The sequence below is a fragment of the Crinia signifera genome, chromosome 1 (assembly GCF_055691185.1).
Source record: "Crinia signifera chromosome 1, ASM5569118v1, whole genome shotgun sequence".
Lineage (NCBI taxonomy): Eukaryota > Metazoa > Chordata > Amphibia > Anura > Myobatrachidae > Crinia > Crinia signifera.
Window position 1 is genome coordinate 315,906,710 of NC_139217.1, and position 26,851 is coordinate 315,933,560.

General features: G+C 44.1%; 1 protein-coding gene across 2 annotated transcripts in view; it reads right to left on the reverse strand.

Moving 5' to 3' along the window:
• Positions 1-11,551: 11,551 nt before the first annotated feature.
• The window catches only part of LOC146079904 (fructose-1,6-bisphosphatase isozyme 2), a 49,880-nt gene continuing 34,580 nt past the window's right edge, over positions 11,552-26,851 (reverse strand). For both annotated transcript variants that reach the window (XM_083186615.1, XM_083186606.1), the window contains one exon: positions 11,552-11,846. In XM_083186615.1, coding sequence (XP_083042741.1) covers positions 11,652-11,846 — 195 coding nt within the window. In that variant the 3' untranslated portion in view covers positions 11,552-11,651. The remainder of the gene's footprint in view (positions 11,847-26,851) is intronic.

Below are 26,851 nucleotides of genomic sequence, written 5' to 3' on the forward strand. Positions count from 1 at the left end.
ACACCGATTTTTTACAAATGTCCTTTAGTAAATTTCCCCCTAAGTGTCTAACTTTGTATATTTGCAATTCTCCAATTTCTAAGAGGTGTAATAGGTCTCCTATCTCTTCATGTATGGCAAAATTATTAACGCTTCCATATCCAAGGCTGAGTACAGAATCATTTATTTTATACATGCATTTATATTTATATGTATTCTGAAGTTATTTGCGGTTATGAGTGTTATCAAAATACTAGAGCAGTATCCAGGATTTCGGTTCTCCTGACACAGCAGAGAGGAAATGTTTGTGATTGTTGCGGAATGTGCTGTGAATCACAATGTCATGTAATATTCATCCAATATCCTATGAATCTCTTTCTCTCCAGTTTTTTCTGCATTCCTCATAACTATGTATATCAGTGCACACATCTGTCTATCATGTAATAAATGTACTTCCTATAACTCTGGACAGTTATGCTTATAAACCAAGCGAAAACTTCTTGTTCATGTGTTGACAACAAGAAATAATTTAAATTCAAACATTATCAGTTCCTTACACAAGTGCTGATTGGACAGGCTGTTGTTAAGGACTACAGAAACTTTCTCATTTTAATTTTTCTCTTGTTACTTGGTCTCTACAAACCTAATTTTCTACACAATATTGGTGTGATTGGTAAGGGGACATGAGCATACATGGTGCACTATTACTAGTTTAGGTTATTGTCTGCTCTAAATCTGTAACCCCAGCCTCACTTACCTCTCAGTCTATGCTTCTCCCCATTCAGGGCCAATGGATGTCACCCATTTTATTCTTAAATTCTGCATTATGAAGAATAGTGCAGACTTATTAGAATAAAGATGTTAAATTAGTAAAAAAAAACATAAAAAAGAATATAGTATATTTTCACCAAAAGAGAGATGGGTACTCCCCCACACTGACTGTGTCTGCCTCTGGCTGTATGTGCCTCAGGTTTAGGACAAATTAGTAACAGCATGTATATACACCTGCCCTGTAGAAGGTGGTGTATCTGTTGTACACGGCCAATGTTACACCTGTCCCATTTCACCACTCCAAGAAGTTGGCAGCGTAAGTGTCTTAGGCACATATGTGTGCTTAATGTGGTGTAGTACTCACTCTACATCAACCCTTTAGGCTTCTTAGCAATATATCATTTGTTTAAAGAAAAGAGATATAAAGTCTGTCTACCTTGTAGAGAGAGGAAACTCTGCAGAGTTGGGCTTTCAGTCACTAGGCCCCATCCAGAAAATGATGTCATTCACGGGTCCATGGGAGGGGCTTAAGCCCTGCATCCAATATGTTCGCTGCTTTTCACATAAAATCTTCCCATCCTTCCTCTACTTGTGGAAGAACAGGCAAGAATGCTCCTTCATAGGGCATGGTAAGGGAATGAGAGGTCTGTGGACCTAGTTTTCCACATCATCAGAGTCTGATGCCTAACCCTAACCTCCCTTCTCCCTAGCCTAACCTGAATATTTATGCATTTTATAAATTTGGGGAAAGGGGAAAATGGGAAAACAAGTGCACAAGCGTGGGGGATCAGAATGTTGGTAACGTAAATATGTTGATCCACATGTACTAGAAAGAAGATGATAAACGTATCATATAAGTAGTAAGCGTGGAGGTGCTCCCTTGAGAGTAAAATATTGGAGAAGTGAGGAAAAGAAAATAAACAGCCTAGAAAGAAATAGCACGCCTATTTTATTATGAATTAATAAAAGCTAAATTTTAATAACAAAAAATCATACGGGGAATTATCCCAATTACTCTTCAGATAGCATATAATTTATAAGATAGTTTTTCTTCCAATTTGTGTACAGCCCTACCTGTTAATCTGTTGCCCGTAGCCTTACCCCGCTGCCCCCCCCCCGCTTGTCATCATCGCCAAATTGCAGTGGGGTAGCACCCCTGGAGCCTGCCTCTGGATTATGATCAGCAGGTAGTGGCGAAAGCCCCCCCCCCCCCCCCCAGCTAGTCAGCCGTAATCTGCAGTTGACACCCACTGCCCCCCCCCCCCGTGCTGGTAAGCAGTAGTACGTGGCTGGTGCCCACTACCCGTGCCTGCACCTGACCCGCCCCCCCTGGAATGCGGAAATCTGCGGATGGTAAGGAGCAGAGCCGGCACCCTTGAACAGATGGAGGAGACGTGGCCCCGGGGAGAGGGTGTGCTGCTGATAAGTGCGGAAAATGACAGGGGCACATATGCTATCGGCGCTGCTATCTAAATCCTTCACTTCACAAACTCTTTCTAAGCTTGCCACCGGACTCCCATTGGCTAGTTTCACAGGAGTCCGAGGTCGAGCTTAAGAATGTGTGATTTCTAAGTGCTGCATTGCGTCCGATGCGTACAGTGCTATCAGAGGATCCATCAACAGATATATTACATACAGTACATGATAACATGTATGTTTATATGTGCTAAGCACAGAAACCATTTATATACAGAACTCACCCCCATGTTAAGCATTTAACCCTTAACCCACTTAACCCTTAATTGGAAGAATAACAGTTGCATCTGCTGTTAAGGTTATGATGCCTATGAGAGTGCTCTGATGACATATTTGGTCAGAGCTGGACATCTGTGGCAAATCTTAAGGTCCATACACAATGGGCGATTCTGCCCAGCGTGTATGGAGCTGCTTTCAGCTCAAAGTCACCCAGTGTGTATGGGCCTTTAATGAGAGTACCGCATTGCATGTAGTGTAAACAAATGAAGCACCTGGAAAAGTGTCAGCAAAATAAGTGATTCGCATTTTGGTTATGTCCATGCACAGAAAGGGACTTACTACCAGACATGTTTTGCTGGATAATGGCTTCTTCACATATATTATTTTTATTGTTGAAGAGATCATAATTCTATCATAGTTGGCTATTTATTTATTTTCTTTTGACCAACTATTGGATTAAATGTAAGATCATGTGCAGAATCACACTGTACATTGCTACATTTATTTTACTGGTCAAAATGTATCTATCTCTGTTCAGGGGTGGCGATTTCCGATTTTCCCGGTGGGTGCTCCCACAGACAAACACCCCCACCACCACGATATTAATACCGCTACTAGTTCCCATCCACCGCAGGGACCCCCACTGCTGACAGCATACCTGCTGCTGGGACCCCGCTGCCGTGGCCCGGGCCGTGGGTGCTCCTCACTTTCCATGGGTGCTCGGGCCCCGGAGCACCCACAGTTTCAGCGCCTATGTCTCTGTTTATTTGCAGAATACAGATTCCGGTTATTGTAATGAATCACAAATGTGTTATGTAGGCGTACGCCTTCAATGCAGTAATATGCTTATGTATATTTCCAGCATTTGTGCTGACGCTGTTATATTTCATGCAAACAAGAATACACATAACATTTTGTTCTATGATGAGGTTTCCGTAATAGTGAAACAGAGACAGGGCTAGTGACTTCACGACCACATCCCGAGACTGCACGTGTAGTGGTTAGTCACCAGTTGCTGAGTGCTGACTCGCGTGTGTCTAATGCAATTGTGACATGAGGGCTTACCACTCATTTGACTGTGATTTTTTTTTATAGCTGACATAGATATCTCTGAAGGTGTCCATACACGATATACATGCAATTTGGTCACTTTTTATGCGATTGCAGTGATCAGTCATATAAAAAACATCCAAATCGCATGTATTTCACAGCAGGTCCAATGTGATGCGCGGTCCCGTGTGCATCAGCCTGTGGAACCTGTGAGTCGCATCAGCTGCAGAAGAGATCTGTCGGATCACAGCCAAGCCAGACAGGCTTGGCTGAGATCTAATGCTATATATCGTATGCAAAAGGACCATATATAATATATCGCATGCAATCCTGCCACCCAGGAAGGTGCCAGGTGGCTCAAGGGGGATGGCGGATGACTTCTACCCTCAGTGAAGTCGCCTTAATGTATCCCTTATTAAAGTTCCCCACATACTTGCACAAGGTATCACATGTGATACCCTGGCAAGTGACCCGGCGGCTGTATCACATGCAGTATATCGTATGCAGTCCTTTTGCATATGATGTATCCCGTGCAATACCAGCAAGGACTGTGGATGCTGTAAATCAATAGTACAGTCTATACAATCACCGATCCCATGTGCACAGGACTGTGACATTGTATGAAATTAGCTAAAATCGCTCTTGTGTATGGAAACATCTTTAACCGGTAAAGGAAACATTTACATCTTTTACCCTTTGAGTGCCAATGTTGCTATGAGAAAAATACCTGCTAAAAAGGCCAGTTTTGCTCACATTTTTTTGACGCAATGTTTAACAAAACTTCAATTAATTGACATCAGATCATTTGCCGGCAATAACTAAAGTGATTCATATTTCTCAACTTATTTAGCACATTCCCCACAGCAACATTGCCACTCAAAGGGTTAATCAATTACGTTTTACATATCACCACTTCACTAGGGTCAGCATAAATACTTGCCTGCTTCTTTTTACAGCCCTCAGTGTGGCTACAGTGAGGCTACATATAGCTTTAAAGTCGAATATGCATTAGCGGAAAATAGTCACAAACGCCCACATTTTCTACTAAAACATGGATCGACGAATAATTTGTCGATCCACGTGTTTTCCGACCATGACGATTTTGCTGACAGTTGAAAAATTGTCACTTGGATTGAATAAGTCGAATGTAAATTGGGCCGAAAATCGTTGAAAAGTGACGATTTTCCAACTGTACTGAGAAAGTTCTGAGATCGGCAGGATTTGAAGACCCCCGTGCATCTCAGTACTTTTATAAATGAACCATATTGTGTACATGCTATGCACCTGAGATATTCATGCTTCTAATGTAGCTTTGAACCTTATGTTCCACAGGTTATTAAATGATTAATGTTTATTGTGTATACTAGGAGGTTTGGGTTTTAAGAAGTGGATTTGTTGTGTCTTGCTGATACAAAATATGGAACTATGCAGCAGAGAAAGGTCTATAATGATTCCATGAGAGTAGCTACATTTGAGATTACCTATATTTGTTTAAAGGAATTATATTTTGTATAGATCAATTGTTTATTATTGGTGTAATATGAAGATATATATTATATATACCTGTTTTTGCGGACAACTGGGCTGTTGCATAGAAGACAGCAAAACAATTATAAGGGCTAATTCGGGTTGGATCATATATGTTAATCTGCTCACAGCAGCTTAGCATATGCGATCCTTAGCAATGCACATGCAGGAAATCCTTCCTGAATTAGCTCCATAGTACAGTCATAAGGGACCATTGTGCACTACAAATCCCACCAAGAAAGGTTTTGTGAAGAGGATTAGACTGCTATAGTTCCATGTGTAGAATAGCAAATACTTATTTTTACAAACTGTAGTATTGGGTAATGAATTACTTAGGATAATTAAGTCTAGGTCAACCGTCAAAAGGTGACATGCATAAAGTCGGCAAATACAAAGGTCAACACAACATATCGACATGGAAAAGGTTGACACGTGAAAAGGTCGACATGCATCTTTTGGGATCTTTTTTTTTTTTGCAAATTTTAAGTTCTGTCTCCAAAGGTGGGGCTGCAGCACAATTCAGAATTCAAATAGGGGAGCAACTCCCACTGCCATTCCAAACTGACTCACTGGCAGTAGCTGTGGCATCCTATTTGAATTCTGTGCTGCAGCCCTCCTCTGGAGCCGCCACTGCATGTTTTTATGATCCACGTGGACTCTGTTGGTTAGTGAAGTGAGTCATGCAATGGGACGTGGTACACTAAATGAGGGTCCACGTGTACAGGTGTCAACACCGACACAAAACAAACTTGAAAAATGCATGCCAACCTTTTCACTTGTCAACCTTTTCCATGTCGATTTTTTTCCTCTGTCACCCTTTTGTCAATGTTGACCTTGTGTGTGTGTGAATCTCTTGCTGTTGACCTAGATCAGGGTGGTCAAACCTGTCCTCAAGATCTACCAACAGTTCATGTTTTTCAGGCAACCTGTGGATCTATAGTAGGAATGAATGCAGCAGGTTTGTAAATGTGACAGTTAGTAGAATAGAATACTTTATTTGTTATTAACAATACACTGCAATCAATGCACTGTTGTCAACAATGACAGCTGGTGCACAGCTGTAGTAATGACTACAGCTGTGCACCAGTTAGGTGATATGGGTCATGTGACAGTTAGTAATGACTACAGCTGTGTACCAGCTAGGTGATATGGGTCATGTGACAGTTAGTAATGACTACAGCTGTGTACCAGCTAGGTGATATGGGTCATGTGACAGTTAGTAATGACTACAGCTGTTCACCAGCTAGGTGATATGGGTCATGTGACAGTTAGTAATGACTACAGCTGTGCACCAGCTAGGTGATATGGGTCATGTGACAGTTAGTAATGACTACAGCTGTGTACCAGCTAGGTGATATGGGTCATGTGACAGTTAGTAATGACTACAGCTGTGTACCAGCTAGGTGATATGGGTCATGTGACAGTTAGTAATGACTACAGCTGTTCACCAGCTAGGTGATATGGGTCATGTGACAGTTAGTAATGACTACAGCTGTGCACCAGCTAGGTGATATGGGTCATGTGACAGTTAGTAATGACTACAGCTGTGCACCAGCTAGGTGATATGGGTCATGTGACAGTTAGTAATGATTACAGCTGTGCACCAGCTAGGTGATATGGGTCATGTGACAGTTAGTAATGACTACAGCTGTGCACCAGCTAGGTGATATGGGTCATGTGACAGTTAGTAATGACTACAGCTGTGCACCAGCTAGGTGATATGGGTCATGTGACAGTTAGTAATGATTACAGCTGTGCACCAGCTAGGTAATTTGGAAAACATGAACCGTTGGTAGATCTCGAGGACTGGTTTGGCCACCCCTGACCTAGATATTGTCTGTGAGCCATACCACGCCCAAAACTCAGGTATGTGAAAGGTGTACATACAGTACATACAGTGCACAGACTGTATAAATAGGTTTATAGATAATAAGTGAACCAAACAACACTGATTGTAATAAAGTGATAAGTTCATTCAGTTCTGTACTAATTATGCAAGTGATTTTTATCCATCCCCGTGTGATCTTTCGGTAATAACATTGCTTCATTTCTCACTGAGTCAGCATCTATCTGCCTATTGTGTGACTGGGCAAATCAGCTGATAATTAACCCACTCCGTACCATGCAATACTTCCTTCCCCATGATCACGCTGTGACCCAGCCCTCTGCTGAAGTCTGGGAATGCATGAGTCTGACCTGCAGTGCTCTGTATGTGAGGTGGTCCGCTCCAGTGGTTGAAGTTAACATAACAGCAGCTGACAGAGAATTCAAGCGTGAAGGGACTGGGGCTCCTCCCTACTTTCCAGCTTCATCTGTTTACTGTCTATAGAGAGATGTCAGGTTCTGCTCTGTACAATGTTTGTATTTCTCTGAGCTAGAAAATGTTAGTAGTGCAAATCACATATAACAAAGATTACACTATTTACTATTGATGAATTTGGGAAGGTAACACATTATTTAATGTAATTGGAGTTATTGATATATATATATATCAGTGTTTTTCAACCACTGTGCCGTGGCACACGTGTGCCTTGAGCTGTTCTCAAGTGTGCCTCCAGATCTAAATATGCCCAAACCAGTTTACAGTCACCACCAGTTCAACTGTTATTTACTGGTCTCTTCTTTTCATGTAACGGGCCAATGTATTTTATTTCTGTTACCTGTGGGGACCAGTGTGATTGATTTTTTGTATGTTTTTTTCCCCGCTGTGGAGGCCAATGTGTTTTGCCCTGCAGGGATCTCATGGTGTGCCTTGGCAATTTTAAAATCTTATTTAGTGTGCCGCTAATTTATATATATATAAAATCATGGTTGCCTACCTGACCCTCTCCTTCAGGGAGAAAATGCTCTGTTCCTGGACTTCCCTGGTAATGTATGATTGCCAGCACCTGTGGTGAGCTAGGTAATTGATAAGAAAGGCGTTTCACCACAGGTGTTGGCAATCATACATTACCAGGGACAGGGCACTTTCTCCCTGATGGAGAGGGTCAGGTAGGCAACCATGATATATATCCATAAATGTGAATGCCATCTGAGCAGAACAAACCTACATGTGAAATAAAATGAGAATTGTTTATGTGTAAACAGGTAGAGCACCGATAATCCGGCACCATCGGATCCAGCAATGTGCCGGATTACCGGTTTTCCGGATTATCTGTGCTGTACCTGTGACGAGTCTGCACCCTGCATCTGGTGTCCCCCCTCAAATGCCAATTCTCCCCCGCACCCGTTTTACCCTCCACGGCACTCTCCTGCAGTTCGTCTCCCCACGTGACTCCCTCTGTCAGCCAGCAGCGCCGCTTCTCTCCCCTGCCACACATGGCAGCAGGACTCCCAGAGTCAGCATCGCGCTTTTCATACCCGCAGCGCGACTTCCTCCCTCCCGCTGCCCTCTAAACCTTCCCAAATCCTAACTGTCCCGGCACCTGATGTGTCCGGATAAAACGAGGTTGCGGACCATCAGGTGCCGGAAAATCGGAGTTGGACCTGTATTCAGGGCCGGCGCCACCACTAGGCAGGACTAGGCATTTGCCTAGGGCGCAGGCCACTGGAGGGGGCGGTACTGAGCCGCCGAGGTACCATAGAGAGGTACCTGAAAGCGGGGAGTATGTAATCCTCCTCCCTCTCCCCTCCCTGACCCCCATCCCGCCCGTTAATTAACGCTGCCCCCCCCGCGCAGCCCGCTCCCCGCTGGGGGGATTTCAGTGCGGCAGTATCGCCCGCACACCCCCCCGTGCCGCATCGCAGTATCGCAACCCCCCCCCCCCCCCGCTGCAGTATCGTCCGCACCCTCCCCCCCCTGGCGGGCGGCGCGGGGGGTTTTGCCTGGGACGGGCGGGGGGCTTGCACCTGCCCTGCCTGTATTAGATTACTTAATTAAAGGTGGCGATACATCTACAAATCGATTGTCAGATTGGGCTGATTGGAACTAAATCCTGTTAATGGATGAGAGCAAATGACAGTTGACCATTTGCTTTGAATTGCTGGAAAACTGCCCAAAACGGTCATTCAGATATTACCAGGTTTTTGTTCCAACAGCCCAATCTGACAATCGATCTGTAGATGTATGGCCACCTTAATGCTGTGTACACACGGGGGAGATATATTGCTCAGCCATATATTGCTGAGCACTATATGGCTGAGCAATATATTGCTCAGTTTTTCCTGTTCATCAGCGACCAGAGATGGTCGCTGATGAAAAAGAAACTGCCTGGGGGAGCCCGGCAGTGGTAATCAGCTGGTCGCAGGAGCATGTTCCTGCGACCAGCGATCACCACAGGGGCAAAAACGGGAGCGCGCACCCGGCGATATATCGCCGGTGCACACTCCCATTGCAGGCAATATGGTCGCTCAGCGTGTGTACGCACCTTTAGTTTTAGTAGAGGTTGCTAGTATTTCCATCTGCTGTTAGCTGACCTACAGCAGCTCAGCTGTTCTAAACAAAGCGAGGATCCAAATGTGCAGCTCAGTCCAGTGTCAGATGCATTGTAACCCTAACCTTCAAACCCCACACCCATGCACCCTACCCACCTGTTGTTTAATCCTAACCCCTGCTCCTTGTGCTTAAATCACCCCCTAGTGCCTAAATCAAACACACACCCCAACCCTAACCTGCCACAGTATACTTACACAATCAGTATGTCAGCAGTTGGGATTCCAGCTTAGACACCTCCAGTGATGTCGGTATTCCGGCCTTGAGTCAGGATTTCAGTGTCCGTTTTTTAACTGCCTCCAGATCGACCATCAGGACGCTATCTGCATCACTGCTGATAAACCTTTCTCAGTTTACAGACCAAATAAAATGTCTCTCTAATTCCAACTTCCAGACAGAAATGTCTGAAATTCCCAGCTTTTACCTGGCTTTTACCCAGCATTCATTTGCTAATGCCAGTCAGACAGTTTATTTCTTCTGTGGGAAATGTTCAACCCAGTTAAAAAATCCCAGATCCTCGACCCTGGTAAATGCCAGGGTCAGAGACCTGGGATTTACAACCTAAAGGTGCCTACACACTAAAACGATTTTCTTGCCGATTGGCCTATTTACGATAAATCGGCTGATATATTGACCGATGTTTGCAGATAAAAGACCGTTCTATCGGCCGAATGAGCACTCCTGCTGATCTTTTGCTAAATCTTCTGATCTTACATGCTGCGTGAAAGTTCAGAAGCTTTAACAAAAGATCCATAGGAACGCACATGGAATCTTCAGAAAAATCTTTGGTAAAGATGTGCGCTTGCCTGAAATCTTTTGTCGAGGATGGACAAAAGATTTCATGGCTAATTTATGCTTTTGCAAACCAACCAGAATCACCTCCCTTGTGTGCATCACATACTCTATAACCTCCAGCTCCGATGTGCACGGGACCAGATCGAATGTCACACACATACTATTTGGGCCAATTGTACACAATTTATTTGGCTCAATCTGCCAGAATCGGGTGAAATCGAGCCCAAATCGCATAGTGTATGGGGTCGAATCTCGACATTCCACGGCTGTTTTCGCAGACATGCCCCCTTTGCACCCATTGATATACAGGCGTGCGGACCGAAAATGGGCCAGGGTCCCGAGATAGAATACCCCCCTTAGATGTGAAAGCGGTGTGGACAAATGGAAAATTTTACTTACTTAAAATAAAGCTGGCGAGTATTTTTGGGCTACATGCAAAAGGGGATAGCATTTATCCTGCATGCAAAAATAAATAACTGCATTAGAACCCCTAGCAATGCAGCATTGTATGCTCAGGTGTACATTTGCTTACACTTTTTTTTGCTTTACTCTAAATTCAGAATCAGGTCCTCAGTACTGTCACAGGGGATCTTGGAATAGAACAATCACCATTAAGGCAATACATTGAATATATATATTGAGTACACGCTTTATATTAAAAAATAATAATTTTCATTAACCATACTTACCGACTTTTCTGACCTGGTTGATGCATAGGGGCCAAGGCTGGCAGACAGGTGGGCTGGTTGGAGGCATGGCCACGAGACCCCATCATTGTGGCTCCACCCCACAATGTACAGTGCAGTAAAGACAGATATTGTATAGCAAAGGGCAGTGCTACAGTGGTACAATCGCATTATTGGGTACCTTATAATCCATCCACTTGTGCTCCTGATTTTTGGGGGCCTTCCCGTGCAGCAGATTAATAGTACATCTGGCCGCTCTATCATTTCTTATTTATTTGATCGTGCTGATAAGAAAATGTCGGGTCTAAAATCCGGTAATTGGTGAAGGTGCCTTTTAAGTGTTTGCACATTGTGCTTCCTAAAAGAAGAAAGTGCCCCTATGCTCGCTTAACAGAGCGCAGAACATGTGACCATGTGGTTTATATAGATTTCTGCATAAGAGATATGCGATGCGCATTCCCTCCGTGTATATATACTAAGTGGATTTATTTTGTGCTCTCTCCTGGGTGGATGAACATACTATTGGGGACTTTGTTCTTAGATATAATGTCACATTTAAACATTTGTTAAATTTTTTTATTACAATGCCTATAAATAATGCAACTACTACAAGATGGCGTGTTCAGACCTTTTATGTAAGAGAAAGAGGCCAGAACACATGTTCACAAAATGAAGTGCATATGAGTGTCAAACACCGTAGTGATAGACACAAGCATTTATTTGCTCTTCTGGTGTTTCTTTACACAATCCAAGTACTCTTGTACATCATCTGGAGAGCCAAGAACTAACGGCACCCTCTGATGGAGAGATTCTGGCTTGACATCCAGTACTGGCTGCGTTCCAGTGGTTGCGTATCCCCCTGCTTGCTCAATAATGAAAGCCATCGGATTACACTCGTACAACAGGCGGAGCTGCAGGGACAAAACAAGAAGCCTCATATACAGTAATGTGGACTCTTCATTATTCACATTATCCAATTATTTATATATATATATATATAAATATATATAATATTTTTTTTTATTTTTTTCCCAGGAGTTGACTACCCAAGGATACTGGCAGCATGTATTTATTTATTTTTTTCGGTACTTGTGTATTTGCAGGGCGCACAATTAACATACGTACGCAGGCGTAGTGAAATCGCAGTTAGCATAGCGGCGCTGTCAGAATCAGCATAGTGCTGCGTAGATAGCGTAGTCAGTCAGAAATAGCGTAGTGTTCTCGCTCCCTGTCAGATTCAGTCAGAGGTGAAGGAGAAGTGACTGCAGAACCTGTCACAATGGAGGTTATTCTGGTTGGTGCGTAAATTTCAGAATTCTTTCGGAGCGGACCGCACGCCACGCTGTGCGGACATCGTACGAAGAAACGCCCACCGGTCCTCCCCATTCGGACGGACTCACTCTTTAAGAAGAGGGCGTGTTTACGGACGACATCCAAACCTTGCGTGTGTGGTGGACACACACATATTCTGCACGGTCTTACAGCGTCTGAACGGACTGGAAGCTGGCCGTACGCACCGATGCAGTGTATTTCCGCAAAACTCACGACTATTATCTGAACTCATAAATCTGTCACATGACACACTTATGCAATTAGGCATAATCCCCAAATGTGTGCTGTTATTGCTGAATGTAAAAGTGACATGTATATTTATATTAGTGATACCAAGTTCTGTCCATTGCTTGCAGTGTAAATGTATGTAAAAAATGCAGCCGTGCTTTCAGCATATATTTGTGTGTTTAGTAATGGTCCATTTAGGCTGCAATGGTTCCAATTGAAGCAATGAAAAGAGTGTAATTAATGAGTAATGAGTAGAGGAGTGGATTGTATTGTGTTCAGCTGACAGTGGTTCAGGTGAGGCCGTACTAATTCGGCGATTTGAATGCCTAGCGCATGACTGAGTGGTGTCCGCAAAGTGAAACTTGCTTATGAAGACCGCATATTTCCTGGCTGTTGGTTCGTTTGCAGTCGGTGTTCTGTCCGAATGCACGCCTACCAGAATTAGTGCACTCCCTCGTGTACGCCCATGTTTAGCCCACTTTGAAACTACGCCCCTGTGTACTTCCGAATGACGCCCATATTACGCCCATATTTCCCGAGTGAATGCGGTGCACATTTCTGTACGGTATTAGTGAGAACGAGTACGGAGACCGTGCATGGCACATGCGCATAGCGTTGCCCACGCATGCGCAGACGGCTAAAAAACGCCATCCGAAAGAATTCGGAAATTTACGCATCGACCAGAATAAGGCCCAATGTTCACCTTGCCGCAGACAGAGGAGGAGGCAGTATTGTTCTTCCAGCAACACCATTTGCTGCCAGTGACACAAACTTGTTGCGCTGCCATATTAAAACGAGTTGGAAGAAGGTGAGCATCCGTGAGGCACATTGGTTCCCGGGTTGCCATTTACCTTTCCTGATGCTGATACGGTTCATTTATTCATGGGTCGGAGGCAGGGCCGGCACCACCTCTAGGCAGGTCTAGGGCCACTGGAGGGCAGCAGTTCGCCCCTCGTCCCCCGCGCAAAGGGGGTGCCTGTTGCGCCGTCTGGGGAGTGGTTAGGGCGGTCCATGCCGGCTTCTGACAGGAGCCTGCGGTGCTGTGTATAAAGCTGGCGGCGGGGGGGGGGTCCCTGCAGTGAATAAGAAATAACTAGTGCTATCCGCTGGGCTATGCGGCGGCGCTGGAAGCGCTGCCGTGTTTGAAAACACTGGCCGCACGCTGATTGGCTGAGATTCAGCTAATCAGCATGCGGCCAGTGTTTTCAAAACAGAAGCGCTTCCCGCACCGCCGCATAGCGCTAGTTATTTCTTATTCACTGCAGGGACCGCCCGCTGCCGCCAGCTTTATACACAGCGCCGCAGGTACCCGCGCCCCAAGGACACCACTGCAGGCTCCTGTCAGACGCCAGCATGGACCCCCCTGCCCGCTCCCCAGATGTCGCAACAGGTACCCCCCGCCCCCACCCCGACTCGCCTGGGGCGCTCCGGTGCCTTGCACCGGCCCTGGGCGGAGGAACTCACAAGTATCAGTTTCTGTGAGCGACAACTGAAGTTATCAAATAAAACAACGGTGCTATACAACAACCTGATGCGGGAGGACTGCACTGTGGACCTAATGGCACAGCCCCAACGCCGTATTGACGGCCTGTGAAAATCATGGAAGTCGACGAGAGCCTCTTTGTACAGAGGAAAAGTCACGTGGGACGGATGCTGCCTCAACAGTGGCTATTCAGAGGCATTTCACGAGACACCAGTGAGTGCTTTGTTACACCTGTGCAAAGACGTGACGCCAGTACCCTGATGTCCGCAATCAATCAATTAATTGAACCGGGGATGACCCTGTACTCCGATGCCTGGCGTGCCTATAATACCGAGCAGCTGGAGCAGGCAGGGTACTACCATGCTCGGGTGAACCACAGGTTTAACATCGTTGATCCAGAGACGGGGGTTCACACACAGAACATTGAGCGCCTTTGGGGATCCTGTAAATGGCGCAACAAGTGTCAAAGAGGCACCGCACGCCAGAATCTGGACTCCTACTTACAGGAATTTATCTGGCGAAAGACTCGAAAAATGCTTTTCAGCTTATTATTTATGCACTTTCGCTTCTTCAAAGGCTGATGCAGAATTACTCTTTTATTATTTTCTTTGTTCTTGATTAATTGTTATTATTGTAATTTGTTAATTTGATTATTTCTTCTTAATTATTAAGTAAAATCCAGTCAAAAGCCTGTGATGTGATGCGATGTCAGGGTGCATTGAATAAATTAACTAGTGAGATCGCATCGCATCACATCGCACGGCACAAAAACGTGGCATGCGACACGATTTCACTACGCAGAATAGCCCACTAAGCAAATAGCTTAGTGGGCGCCCTTGAAATACACACGTATCATTTATTCATTCAGCTACATTATATAGAATAAAGAAAAAGGTTGCCCCCAGGGCAAATCAGGCGCAAAAAATTAATAATATATGTTCAAATAATAATTGATACACAGCTTAAAATAAATGCTGCTCCCAGTAAAAAAAGGACTAAGTCCCTTTTAGCGAGAACAAAAATTATAACAAAGAAAGAGAGCGCACTGTGTTGATCAATTGTAAATTTTTACTGAACAATTAGAAATACATTTAATATAATATAAAAAATAATATAAATGAATAAACAGACAATAATTTAAAATATATGCATGAAGCACTATAAATTCATTAATAAAAACCTTCCGACTGTGATCTGCCAGATTTGTTAATTTATGCCTTGAGTTGAAACAGTTCCCATGGAATCAATACAATTCCTTTTAATAAATTGAGCTGGAATGTTGCTGATAGCTATCAGTGGGGGAGTGCTCCTTAATTATATAAAAAAAGGGGAGAATTATATTACCAGGTATCTCCTGCAGGTAGGTGAGATGGTAGGATAGGATCCCAATGGACTCCCGCTACTACCGGTGTTGCTCCGATGGTGAGGGAGCCGGTACCGGGAGCAGGTGCCTTAGGTGGGACTCAGCGAGTCTGCTAACAACCGACACGGCCCCGATGGAAAGGGAGCCAGCGACGGGAGCTGACAAGGCTGGAGACTGAGTCAGCGTCCGGACGGTCAGATGTGGAAGACGTCTCTGCGCACCTGTGCAGGGAATACAGCCGACGCGGCCCCGATGTGCAGGGAGCCAGCGCCGGGAGCTGACAAGGTAGGAGAGGAAGTAACGTCCGGACAGTCAGATGTAATGAGAGTCTGGATGCACCTGTGCAGGGGACACCGGAGGAAAAAACCTTTTGCTTGTTAGTGGGAGCAGTCCAGCAGTTTTGAGTACAAATGGGTCAATTCAGGCAATCTGGAAAAGGATCACGATCAGAATTTAGGAATTCTGATCGTGATCCTTTTCCAGATTGCCTGAATTGACCCATTTGTACTCAAAACTGCTGGACTGCTCCCACTAACAAGCAAAAGGTTTTTTCCTCCGGTGTCCCCTGCACAGGTGCATCCAGACTCTCATTACATCTGACTGTCCGGACGTTACTTCCTCTCCTACCTTGTCAGCTCCCGGCGCTGGCTCCCTGCACATCGGGGCCGCGTCGGCTGTATTCCCTGCACAGGTGCGCAGAGACGTCTTCCACATCTGACCGTCCGGACGCTGACTCAGTCTCCAGCCTTGTCAGCTCCCGTCGCTGGCTCCCTTTCCATCGGGGCCGTGTCGGTTGTTAGCAGACTCGCTGAGTCCCACCTAAGGCACCTGCTCCTGGTACCGGCTCCCTCACCATCGGAGCAACACCGGTAGTAGCGGGAGTCCATTGGGATCCTATCCTACCATCTCACCTACCTGCAGGAGATACCTGGTAATATAATTCTCCCAGTGGCGTAAGTTCATACCAAGTGCCCGGAGGCAAGAAACATGTTGGTGCCCCCCCCCCCCCCCCCCCCCCCCCCTCCATGCATGATTTAAAGAAGCTGATTTTGGCCCCGTTTTCGCAGGTAGGGGGTTTGCGCATGCGGAAATCATTTGATGGTCACCGAATATTGAATGATTTACGCGCTGGACGGCTGCATGTGAGGGGATGTGTTCTTGTATGCATCTCCTCGCAAGTTAGCAAGGGAATCTGAATGGGCATTCATATCTATGTATCTCGTGTATACAGATACAAGATAGATGATAGATAGTGGTCGGCCTGGCACTCACATAAATAGGTGTAGCTGCTACAATGCATATACATGTATGTGTGTGTGTGTGTATATGTATATATGTGTATGTGTGTGTGTATGTACATATATATTATAACCTATAGTGTCCAAGCCTGCTGGCACTCACAAAAAAGTATATATATATATATATATATATATATATATATATATAATCTCTATATTTCTATACTTTTTTTGTGAGTGCCAGCAGGCTTGGACGATATATATAGATATATATATATATATATATATAGATATATATCTATATATATATATATATTTAGAGCCACGTGAAGGTCCCCAACAACCAACCCGTCACCCCTATAATGAACTTTTAACAAGGTGGTCACTCACACGTAGTGGCGCCTTCCCACTGTTTCACTGCTGCCGGAGGATGGGGTCCAGGAACCTTCCCATATCCAGGCCAGGCAGCAGCTTACATGCTGGCTGTCCCCTGCCTGTGCCGCAGCAGCGCTGTGTGACACCCACGAGGACACGCGCTGTCATCAGTAACTAGCAGTCAGACGCTGTGACTGCAGTGCTGTCTGCCGGGAGGGGACTGGCAGCTCGGAGACCGGACCCCGCTTTTATTGCACTCACTGCACTGACACAGTCGGTCGCTGCGTCGCAGCAGCCCTTTGGGAGACGGGGATGGGCTGGCAGGGGGGCGTGCTCACTGCTCCCTCTTACCCGTCCGGCACTGGCTGCCTGCGACTTCTCCCGCCCGACTCCTGCTGCTGGCTCCGAGTAGTGAGTACAGCGACAGGCGCAGCCAGCAGCCAGGTGACAGAGAGGAGGGGGAGACAGTACCGCCAGGCAGTTATTATAATGCAGGTCTGGACTATCGGAGGCAATGGAGCCAGTGCCCCCTGTAAGGCTGACGCCCGGCGGCAGATGACTCCATTGCCTCCGGGAGTTCCGCCACTGAATTCTCCCCTTTTTTTATATAATTAAGGAGCACTCACCACTGATAGCTATCAGCAACATTCCAGCTCAATTTATTAAAAGGAACTGTATTGATTCCATGGGAACTGTTTCAACTCAAGGCATAAATTAACAAATCTGGCAGATCACAGTCGGAAGGTTTTTATTAATGAATTTATAGTGCTTCATGCATATATTTTAAATTATTGTCTGTTTATTCATTTATATTATTTTTTATATTATATTAAATGTATTTCTAATTGTTCAGTAAAAATTTACAATTGATCAACACAGTGCGCTCTCTTTCTTTGTTATAACATTATATAGAAAGCCGAAGGCATACATTTATGAATTTAATAACAATGTGTCATTGTACAAATCCAATACTCAGCAGTAAGCCCTGATTATCTCAGCAACAATCCTTAACAAAAACCTGAAGCCATTGTTATTAAATTCATAAACGTATGCCTTTGGCATTCTCGAGTATATGATAGATTAGGCCAGTGGGTTCATAATATTTTGTTGTGCTATTACCATTTTTCACTGGTAAACTTATATATATGTATATGTGTACTCATTTGTCTAGAGTCTTTCTGTAGTTTTAAGCTTTGTTAGTTCATCTTTTCTACATGTTGTAATTTTTTGGGGCTTTATTAATGTTATTAACTGCTGCTGGATGTGATTAGAGCTTGCGCTGATATTGTCTGGGGTTTTACCCTGTTTTTTTTTATATTGAGGACGCATTGTCACGTCCATTTTCTAATGGTCCGGTGAGACTTGAGTCATCCATTTTTTGGCTAACATTTTTTTTGGGCTTTTGGAGGTTGGTTTCCATCTTGAAGCATTGATCAGTCTGCATGGCCCTTATTCTGGTCGGTGCGGATATATCCGCGTGCGTTCGGCCCGCCGATGTTTTGTGTCTGCGCATGTGCAGAGGCTTCTCTGCGCATGTGCGAGCGGGGCGTACGGCCAAATCCCGCATGAAATGTGAACACTCCGAACAGGGGGTGGAGAGGGGCGTGGAGGGCTATTTGGGCTCATTACCATATGCATACGCCCCGCGTTTCATGGGCGTTCCCATGCAAACGCTGGGCGTACGTATGGTAATGCGGCCGTGACGCACGTGTAGGGGGCGGACATATGACATCGCCGGATGTCAGCTGCCCGCCCATATTCCTGCTTTTGCACGGAGAAATGTCCGTGTGGTCTGAGTGGTCTTGTAAAACTGCATACGTGGTATATGTAATTGCTTGTCCTTGTGGACTATACTACATTGGCCAGACCACCCGGCCTTTCCGTGACCGCATGGCAATGCACCGATCTGATATCTGTCTTTCTATGTCAGGAAGGCAGATTGACAGGCCGGTGCCACGCCACTTTAAAGAAAAGGGTCATACCATTTCTATGCTTAAATATTTTGCCATAGACCATGTTAAGGAGTCTATGAGAGGCGGCGATAGGGCCAAGAAATTGTTGGTCCTGGAGTCTAAATGGATCTTTAAATTAAAAACTATGCGCCCCAATGGACTGAATGACAAACTAAATTGGAATAGTTTGATGTAATTGCTATGTTACATTGCTGGTTTCCAATTTACATCAGGCATATGTTTTCTATAACTTCTGCTTTATGCGTGTTTTTTCTTTTTTATATTGATATTCTTATTTATGTATGTATATATATATATATATCTTTCTCATGAGTATTAAAGTGCCCATTGGTGTGGTGTGTCGTGCTGGCGATCCACTAACATTGTGTATCATGGCAGGCAGGTTAACCTGTAGTCATGGTATATGTTGCGGTGGGTAGCGGCACTGGACTGCCATACTTCATATGGTGCCAATTACTCATGCTATCTGTAGTTATTATATGTCACTGGCGCCGGGGGTGAGCGCATCGGCTCTATCTGGGGAGTTGGTGTTGTGAGGTGGGAGGCTTCCTGTGCCGCGAGACGCACGCTCATTGTTGCTTAGCAACTGGGTGCGTGTCAGCGGACGGAAGCTGGCGCTGACAACTTCCGATTCTGACAGTGGAGGCGGATGGCGAGTCCCGGGCGTCAGGCGGTGATTGTTGTAAGTATAAATGTTTGCACTTTTGTATTGTATATTGCTGTAGGTTTGGAGCTGAGGAAGGGGCTCATACCCCGAAACGTCCTCCTAAATACACCTGTTTGTTAAGCTGGTCGTCTCCTCGAGTGCCGTTATTGTCCCTGTGGGGATTGGATCCATATATATATATATATATAAAATATTAATTTATTAATTACTGGTATAATATACAAATGGTATGGTCACTGAGGTATGGTGAGTCTGTCCACCTGTTCGAATATAATGACAAGCTGGTGAATTTTCTACAGAGGAAAGCTTTGCACATCTCAACTCTTTCCACCATAGTACACGACCATATCCTCTATACTTCTGCATACCTCACAACATGACCCATTCCAGGAGGGACAAAATGCTCTGCTCCTGGATTTCCTTACCGGAGGCAGTTGCAGAGGAGGGACTGCACCACTGTCCAAAATTCAAATAGAGGAGCTACACCTGCCTGTGACTACCGGAATGTGGTTCATGGGGTGGCAGTTGGTGTGGCTCCCCTATCTGAATTTTGGACTGTGCTGCAGCCCTCCCACAATGAAACTGGCATGGAAGTTCAGGAACAGAGCCCTGGGCATAGTATTGGGGCCCCTACCTATCCTCCAGCGGTAGGGGTGGGGGGGGGGGGTGCTATGAGCGGAAGCTTTGATGTCCCGCAGGTGGTAGGGGCGATTATATCAACCGCTCAGCATGTAGGGCTCAGTCATTTCTACTAATTACCCCTTTACTGCACAGATGGTGGGAGATGAGGTGGGAGAATGGGGCATTGGGCTGAATGAAGGGGTCCTGATACATAACTTCCAGGGTGGTAGAGGATGTTTAATATGCAGAGGAGGGGTGTATAGTGGAGTGGGCTTATTATTCATAATTTTCTGGTGGGAGGAGAGCTTGCTTGACTGCAGATATCTCCAGTTCCTGGAACTAGATAATGGAATTAAAAACTAGAGAATCCCACCTACCAAATGGTATTGGGGACTAGGGGATCTGAGTTCAGGAGGCAGAGCAATCTGCCAATGAGAATATAAAACTACATACCAGATGTGTGAAGCTGGAGCAGTAACCAGCTGCTGGAAGGCTGATATCTCTGGTTCTGGGCACAGTAGAGACAAGCTACTAGTGTTCATCAAAGGGGGAGAGTCCCAGCTTTTGGAATATACCATCATAAAAACTCTAAGTTAGACAGAAACTGAAATATCTAACTGGGGAGAGCAATTAACAGGCTTGGATGGGACCCTCTGCTTTGAAGTCGGATATCTCCGGTTTCCCAAGGCTGATTTTTAAAATTCTTGTACCCATGGAAAGAGTTTTCAGACTAGATTCCTGGGGGGGGGTTCTGGTTACTCAGAAACCCCCCTGCGTGCGCTACTGGGCAGAGATACATGACAGCCTGCTCTGAATCTGAATTTTGTATACATACATACTGTATACACAGTGACTTCTAGATGTTCAACAATACCATAAAATCCTGATTCGGAGAAGCCATTTCAACTGGAAGAAACAAATGCTGTGCCCAATTTAAAATAATAATAAAAAAACAAAACAATTTGCTTGTGATTTTCAGTTGGGAAATTACCAGAATGAAACCAGAACTACTACTATTGGTTGAAGCTTTGTTTTATTGATTTAGAATCACAAACACTGTTTATTCTGTAGGAATTTTGGGTAGAACAAATTACCGGAAAAGGGCATGCCGGAGCAATAGTTGTGTACAAACCTATTCAATTCCCAGGTGGAACAGCCAAGCTAGAGTTAAGTAAACAGGAACCTTTCTGTGATAAGGCTGTAAAGTCAAGGCGAGGACTCTCAAACAGGAGCAAGATGAAGAAAAACAACTTTTTTTTTACAGCTGTAACCTGACATTATCGCACAACACTGTAGAATCTCTCTGTGGAACTAGGTGCAGAGGTCAGTGTGAGAGTCAGCAAGCAGCTTGGAATGCTGTCATGCATTATTGTATACAGAAATAGCTTATCTGCAGATTAAGTTACTTTAATTATTAGCGTTTCTAAGCACAATCCTTATCAAAGAAAAAAGTAGGTACCAGGTAAGTTTCCAAATTCTGTTTAACCAGGCAGCTAACATGAAAAGGTATAGTGAGTTTATTGGATACAAACAAATTGGTAACAAAGTAGATAGTAGCATTAATACAACAAATATATATAATAGATATATCATAAAAATATATAAAAGACAGAAGTAGAGCTAGGTATATGCTTTAGTCTCAGATTTATTTAATTTTAATGCGAATAATTTTTACGTTATTTTTATGTAAGTTTTTATTACATTTTTACATTTTAACCTATCAAACAACATGTGACTGTCTTAGAATTTTTTATTATTATATATATATATATATATATATATATGAAGTTATATTAGCGCTACTACTTTATTACTTATGAGAGTTATTTCATATGTGTGAGCAGATTTAGACCTCCAATATGGCTTCCTGGATTCAAATATTTGCTAATAACGATGATATTATAGGGTATTGGCACACAAGAAATTTTGTAGCCATAGTTTTACACAATAGAAAACATCCCCATGAGGATAAATATTATAGAATGCCAGACAAGTTATACTGCCTGAGTGACCCAACATCAGTGAATACTTGACATATGAGTATTTACTATGGCAAAATATTAGAAAGTAGCTTTGTTTAAGGTATAAGACACAATCTACAGATGCATCCCGAGTGGAGGTCCCACACAACTCTGCTAGCATCTGGGTGCCGACATCGGAATCCCGACTGACATGGGCTATTGTTCCTCGTGGAGGTCCATGACCCCCATAGAGGGAGAATAGAATCTGTGGTGAGTGCACCTTATCCCTCGCCCTTTTTTTTATGTCACAGATTGCATATATATTTCGGAGGGGGGAGGGGGGTATTCAAATGTTAATTTTTGGGTGTTAGTTTTTTCACACCTTACAGATACATGCACCCGACGTCTTTTGAAGTGATGGTTGGGCGTGCTAATAATTTGTTTGTTTGCTTTTTTGTTGGTGGGCTAAAATATCACACTCATAATATCTCTGCTATTCATATCATGCAGAGCATTTTCACACAATTTTTATCTCCTTCCCCTTTATTTTGAGCCTCTGTTTTAACCTCCGCCGGACTGCACAGTATTCGGCAAAGTGGGATGCCGACTCCTATGGGTGGCAGGTTAGCGTTTTGTTGAGCATTTTTTATATTTTTAAATGCAAGGCTGACAGTAGTGACTGAGAAGAATAGGGACAGGAGTGACTAAGAAGTACAGGGGGAGAGTAGAAATGTGGATAGGGGTTGGAGAGGTGCAGGGGTGATGGAGAGGTACAGTGGGGGGATGTGCAAGGGAAATGGAGGGATGCAGTGGGGACAGAGTTGTGCAAAGGTGTCAGGGGGTGCTGGTGGAGCGCAGCAACAGCCTGGTGGAACGCACACCACTGGTTTTGCTGGGCACTTCCGCTATGACACTGGTGGAAGGCTACCACTATGGTGGTTTGGCACTCCCCAGTTTTAGGGAGCTGGACGTGGCCGATGATTTTGTGATTAAAAGGGGTATAAACGCTGCTGAGGGAATTCGAAGGCATATCGGGATTTATAATCAATAAGCTAAAAACGAAGGCGTTGGCATTGCACAGAGAGGCAAAAAAGGGGTGGACATATGACTTTCCATTTCTGTGGGCAGATCACCATATTACATATCTAGGGTTGGCCATAACGGTGAATCCAGCGGACTTGTATCAGGCAAATTATGCACCTGTAACTAAAAAAATATTAGCAGATTTTCGATCATGGCAGGCGTTGCCTCTGTCTTATATTGGAAGGTGCCAACTGGTAAAGATGATCTCCCCCCGCCTACTGTATGTAATTCAGACACTGCCCCTACTGACCTAAAGACTCAGATATACAGATATTAAACAAGGCGATTAGTGGATTTATTTGGGAAGGTAAAAAGCCCCGAATTTCAATGTATAAGCTTCCCCAACAAATCTCACTGGGTGGCATAAATTTACCATGTATAAAGAGCTACACGCTGGCAGCAAATCTTAGATATGCAACAGACTGGATACACGCAACCAAATACTATGTGAACCTAGCCATAGAACAGGCATTTTGCCCAGACATACCGTTGACAAGTCTGTTACATATGAAACCGTCAAAATACCCAGCGGGAATTGCAAATAACCCGCTGATAGTGGCAACCTGTAAAGCGTGGCGACTTGCTCACGCTAGACAGGGAATGTCTTCATACAAAACTCTGTTTCAATCGTTATTATATAACACGGTAACAGACTCGCCAACTCTCCAAGATAATAAACTGATTAAAAGTTATGATAAGGCAGGAATGAGATTGTTGTACCATGTCATGAATGAAAACTGTACAGCTATTTTATCGCACCAACTGTTATGTGAAAAATATGTTGATATATCGATACCCAGGTTTGTATACTTCCAATTGAGGAGCTATGTACAGAGCACCATGGATAAAATACCAGCAGTAGAAGCTGGGAAAAACTTAGATAGCCTGATAAAGAACACAGGCAATGGAATGGTTAAAACCTCATCGATATACCGACATGTTAAGAAACAGATATCTGTAGAAGGAGGGAATATGGGGATCATAAAGTGGTCAAAAGACCTCCCAGGTACAACACCGCAGATAATTTTAAAGGCCTTTGTACGATTGAATAAAATCTTAATATCCGCAACATATGCAGAGATGCAATATAAATTGCTGCATCGGGCATATTACACACCGAAAAGGAGGTGGCAGATGGGTATAACAGCAGACTCAACATGCTTCAAATGTAAGATGGCCGATGCAGACATAATGCATTGCATGTGGCAATGCTCAGAGGTCAATACCTTCTGGCAGAAAGTCAGTAGACACATAAGTGAGAAATATGAGATCTACACAGTACTCACCTCAGAATGGGCCTTATGGGACATATACACCCAGCCAAGGGCAAAGAGCCTATCCCAGGGACAAAAAATATTACTGGCAAAAATATTTGCCGCAGCTAGGAAGACAATCTTATCCCAGTGGGTGTCAAATAATACTCTAAATATAACTTTACTAGAACCCCGTATCTCATATTTGTTCCAGATGGATTGGCTTGAAATGTCTTTAAATAAGGAAAAGAAGGTCAAACATTTTTTCTCCATTTGGCAGCCACACATTAAAACTCTTAACCCGGTAACAAAAGAATCCCTAAGACAAGCAATAAAATCAACAGAATGGTATAATTTGGAGACGGAAGGTCTGGGAAAACCCCCATTTTAAAGGAAGAATTGTTCTCCTTCTTTTCCTTTTTAACGGTTGAGATAGATAAATTATAAATTATGGATAATAGATAAAAATTGTAGGATATATGTAACTGTATGTGATATATTGATACCTGGTAACAAGATATGTTAGATATGAGTGAATATATCTTGTGGAATTGTTATTTAAAAATATGATATGTTTTATATTTATATGAAAGAAAATTAATAAAGTATATATATATATATATATATAAAAAAAAAAAAAAATAGGGGTATATATGGTGCTGGATTTTATGTGCACGCATGGCGATTTGACTGTTGCACGTCATCGCCGTAGCCCTGATGACAGGTGCCTCCCGGGAAGAAGTTAGATCCTTGATAGCTTGTACTCTTTACCTAGAACGGCGCCCATCACGGGCATCGCATGTACATCTCATGCCATTATAATGGCATGCGATGCGACCGATTTGATGCCCGCAATTTCACATAGAAATGCATGTTAAAATGTAAATCGCGTCGGTCGCATCACATGGCATACGATGCGACCGACACGATTACCGCGATTTCACATAGGGAACAATGTTAAATGGCCCAATTGACCCGATTTTACATAGGGAACAATGTTAAATGGTCCACAGAGGCCAAATAGCCACCCTCAAGTGTGAAATAGCTCCTCCAATTGTTAACGCCACCCCACGATCAACGTCAACCCGAAGCGTGGCGAGCACAGCGAGCCCGCGAGGGGCGGCGGTACGCGTCCTACGACCTTTTCATACCCCCACTATCCATGTCGGCGTGGAGTTGAGAATATAAAGTGTGGCGAGCGCAGCGAGCCACCGAGCCCGAAGCGTGGCGAGCGGACGCGGATACCTGTGGAGCCCGCGAGGGGACGCGCATACCTGTGAAGGTATCCGTGTCCCCTAGCGGGGCTCGCTGCGCTCGTATGCATGCGATATCGCATACAATTTCTATTCGATCTACTGGAAAGTGCCACCGTGAAACTAAACAAGTACCCAGAAATGTCAGTGTAAGTGTCACCTTTGTCTATATTTGCAAACCTTCAGCACTGGTATACTGTTGTAATTTAGTGTTCTAACCTTTAACACTGGCCTGCCCACAAACAAGGGAGCATCATGTGCTTCGTCTAATACACAGAAGTAACAACTCCTTTCCCGTGGAACACTTATCAGTTGTTGTCAGCTGCTTTAGGGTGTGTATTTTTACAACAAGCTGATCAGCGAGTGGCTTCACTGACTCACAATCATGTTAAGACATAACACTAAAGCAACTTTTCCTCTTACACAATTGATATACATTAATCTACAAAGTGTGGACATGTGCCTAACAGGGAGCTGTGCTGACCTTATCCTATCAGAGAACACATGATTAATTATAAGGTGACGCATACATACATACATACATACATACATACATACATACATTGTAACTTTTTTACAATGAAAAGGAGAGGACACAAATAAATTGAAGAAAAAAATATTGTAAATAAAAGAAACACTTATTCTTAGCAACAATAATACAGTGGCAGGGGTGAAATCAGTAGAAGGTGAGCACCAAGTGTCAGGAGTGGGGGGTGGGATGGTAGGGAGGAGAGCATGCAGTGGTGGGTAGGGGGGGTGGCTAATGAGCTCCCAGTGACAATTGGTTTAGAAGGTGTCTATAGGTGAAGATGGTTATAGGTGAGTACCAGTAGCAGGGAGGAGGGGAGAAAGGTGAGCACCCAGTAACTGGGAAGGAGAGGAGTGCACATGCGCAGAAGCACTGGATGAGGCCATATATAATAGTATATTTTTATTTGCTGTACTCTATTTTTGTTATTTACTTACTGTAATGTTAACTTTTGTCTCACTGTACTCTTCCTTTGTAAGGCGCTACAAAACACTTGTGGCGCCTTATAAATAAAAATATAATAATAATATTTAAATCACACTTATACGTTTATAAGA